Raw genomic sequence first — 2,614 nt, 5'->3', positions numbered from 1 at the left:
GGGGGTCATCCCTCCAAACCACCCCCCTGCTGCTCACCTTGAAATCCCAGTCCCACATTTTCCAGTTCCTCCGGACCCTCTGCCGGGCCATCCCTCCCGCGCAGCGCGCTCCGGGGAAGCCCCTGTGGCCGGGGAAGCCGCCGGGCTCGGGCAGGATGTTGTGGGAGAAGAGGGACGGGAGGCGTCTGGAGCCGGGGGGCCCGCGGGGGTCGGGCCAGGAGCCCCTCCCGGGGTAGGGGGAGGCTCCCGAGGGTCTGGGGGGCCGCCCGTCCCGGCCCCAGCCCTGGCCCCGCTGCCCGAAGCCGTCCCGGGCCCGGCCCTGGAACTGCTCCCGCCGGGGGCCGTAGAAAGCGTCGTAGGGACCCTCGTAGGACGCGTCGTTGTCCTGCTCCGACTCGGGGTAGTCGGGGTAGTCGTTGTAGTCGTTGTAATCGTTATAATCGTTGTAATCATTATAATCGTTGTAATCATTGTAATCGTTGTAGTCGTTGTAGTCGTTGTAGTCGTTGTAATCGTTGTAGTCGTTGTAGTCGTAGCCCGGCCGGTACAAGTCGCGGTCGTTCACCGAGGACCTCGAGTCGTACGACTCGTAGGGGTCGTACCTGGGGGAGGGAAAACGGCCCTGAGGTTCTGTGGGGTCACCCCAGTGGGTCGGGCCGGAGGGACCTCCAAGATCCCCTCACTCAGTCCCACCACCCACCCACCCACCGCTGCCACTGTCACCCCTGAGACCTGTCCCCAGGTGAGATTCCACGGGATCATGGAATGGTTTGGGCTGGAGGGACCACCCACCCACCACTGCCACTGTCACCCCTGAGATCTGTCCCCAGGTGAGATTCCATGGGATCATGGAATGGTTTGGGCTGGAGGGACCACCCACCCACCCACCGCTGCCACTGTCACCCCTGAGACCTGTCCCCAGGTGAGATTCCATGGAATTGCTCAGCTTGGAGAGACCTCCAAGACCAGCCAGTCCAACCATCAACCATTCATTCCCTGTGCCCTATCCCTCCATCCCTTGCCCCAAGTCCCTCTCCAGCTCTCCTCAAGCCGCTGGAATGTGCTGGAAGGTCTCCCTGGAGCCTTCCCTGCTCCAGGGGAACGTTCCCAGCTCTGCCAGCCTGTCCCCAGAGCAGAACCCTGGGGTGGTTTGGGTGGGAAGGGACCTTCAGGATCATCCCATCCCACCCCATTCCAAGGGCAGGGACACCTTCCACGGTCCAGGTGGCTCCAACCAGGCCTTGGACGCTCCCAGGGATGGGGCAGCCACAGTTTTTTCTGGACAACGAGCTCTGATGGAGCTTCAGGATTCCGGCACTGGAGGAACTGGAGACCTTGGGACACAGGGAATCCCTGATTCCAGGGAGCCCCAAAGACCATCCCGCTCTTCCGGAATGATCTAAAATTAAGGCTAAAAACCAGCCCCCCCTCCGAGCAAAGATTCCTTCAGGTTGGGATGAAGGATCCCCACTTTGTCCTGGCTCCCAAACCTCTCCCTCAGGAGCAGCTGGAGCTCCAGGAGCTGCTCGTCCTCAGGGCAGGTCCCACCTCATCCAGAAATCCTTTGGAAGCAGCCGGAGCAGCTCCCGAGGGATTCCCCCTCCTCTTCCCGCTGCTCTCCTCACTTCCCACGTGGAGCAGGAATTCCTTCAGCCTTTTAACAATCCCACCCCATCCCCAACCGGAGGCCGGAGCGGGAGATCCGAGGGGAGAGGCCCAGGGGGAGGTTTGGGGGGGGATAAAAATTCGGGAATAACTCAACAACCCCTTTCCAGGGTGGATAAACCCCCCCCCAAGGGACCAAATCAAATCAATCTGATTTAATGACACGGGCAGGTCATTCCACGGGCAGCTCTGCCGTGCCCATTCCGGAGGTTGGGAAGTGCTGGAATGGGATAAAACCCAGGCCCATCCTGATTCCCAATTGTTCTTTTTTGTATTATTATTATTGTTTTTATTATTATTGTTATTATTATTATTATTATTCTAAAACGTTCTTTGACTCCCTTAAAACCATACCAAGCCCTGGCTCAAAACCCGCAGGGCACATCCCTAAATAAGGAATTTGGGAAGAAGACAGGGCGGAAAACAAGGACTTTAACCAAGGATGTGACAACTATCCTACCAAACACCCCCTAAAATTCCAACCAGTGCCTCGCCGCGACCCCCCCAAATTTCGGAGGGTTCTTTTTAACGAGAAAAAAATCGGATTTTCCGTGTGGGAGAGGCGGGAAGGGCGGGAAGGGGGATCTGCGCTCACCTGTCCCCGGCGGCTCCGTAGCGCCCGCCCGGCGCGCCCTCGGGCTCGGGGTGGGATCCCCCGTCCAGCCGCTGGTGGCCCATCTTGCCGGGCCCGTCGCCGCCGCCCTCGGGGGCCGGCTCGGCGTCCGAGCTGCCCATTTCCCAGGAATTCCCGGCGGCCACGCCGTATCCATACCCTGCTCCCGAGCCGTCCTGCCCGTAGCCGTAGCCGTAGTTGTAGCCCTCGTAACCTGGAGGGGCGGGGGAAAAACCCGGGAGTCGGGATCGTTCCCGGGGGGTTCCGTCGGACGCCCCCAGCGAAGCCGAAGTCGTTTCGGAAAAGGAAACCCCAATTTTCTGTTTAATTCACCCA

At 59.9% G+C, this 2,614-nt stretch overlaps 1 protein-coding gene across 1 annotated transcript in view; it reads right to left on the bottom strand.

Moving 5' to 3' along the window:
* Window positions 1-37: 37 nt before the first annotated feature.
* Window positions 38-2,614, bottom strand: part of LOC114072775 (A-kinase anchor protein 8-like) — a gene marked incomplete at its 3' end in the record, with an annotated part of 4,699 nt that continues 2,122 nt past the window's right edge. The window contains exons 2-3 of the mRNA XM_027910623.1: window positions 2,261-2,598; window positions 38-602 (exon numbers count right to left, since the gene is read on the bottom strand). Coding sequence (XP_027766424.1) covers window positions 38-602; window positions 2,261-2,598 — 903 coding nt within the window. The remainder of the gene's footprint in view (window positions 603-2,260; window positions 2,599-2,614) is intronic.

This window comes from Empidonax traillii, unplaced genomic scaffold (genome assembly GCF_003031625.1).
Source record: "Empidonax traillii isolate 1590-97213 ecotype Southwest subspecies unplaced genomic scaffold, ASM303162v1 scaffold3934:size22805, whole genome shotgun sequence".
Taxonomy (NCBI): Eukaryota; Metazoa; Chordata; class Aves; order Passeriformes; family Tyrannidae; genus Empidonax; species Empidonax traillii.
The sequence above is the reverse complement of the archived record's forward strand: the minus strand, read 5'-3'. Positions and strand labels throughout refer to the sequence as shown.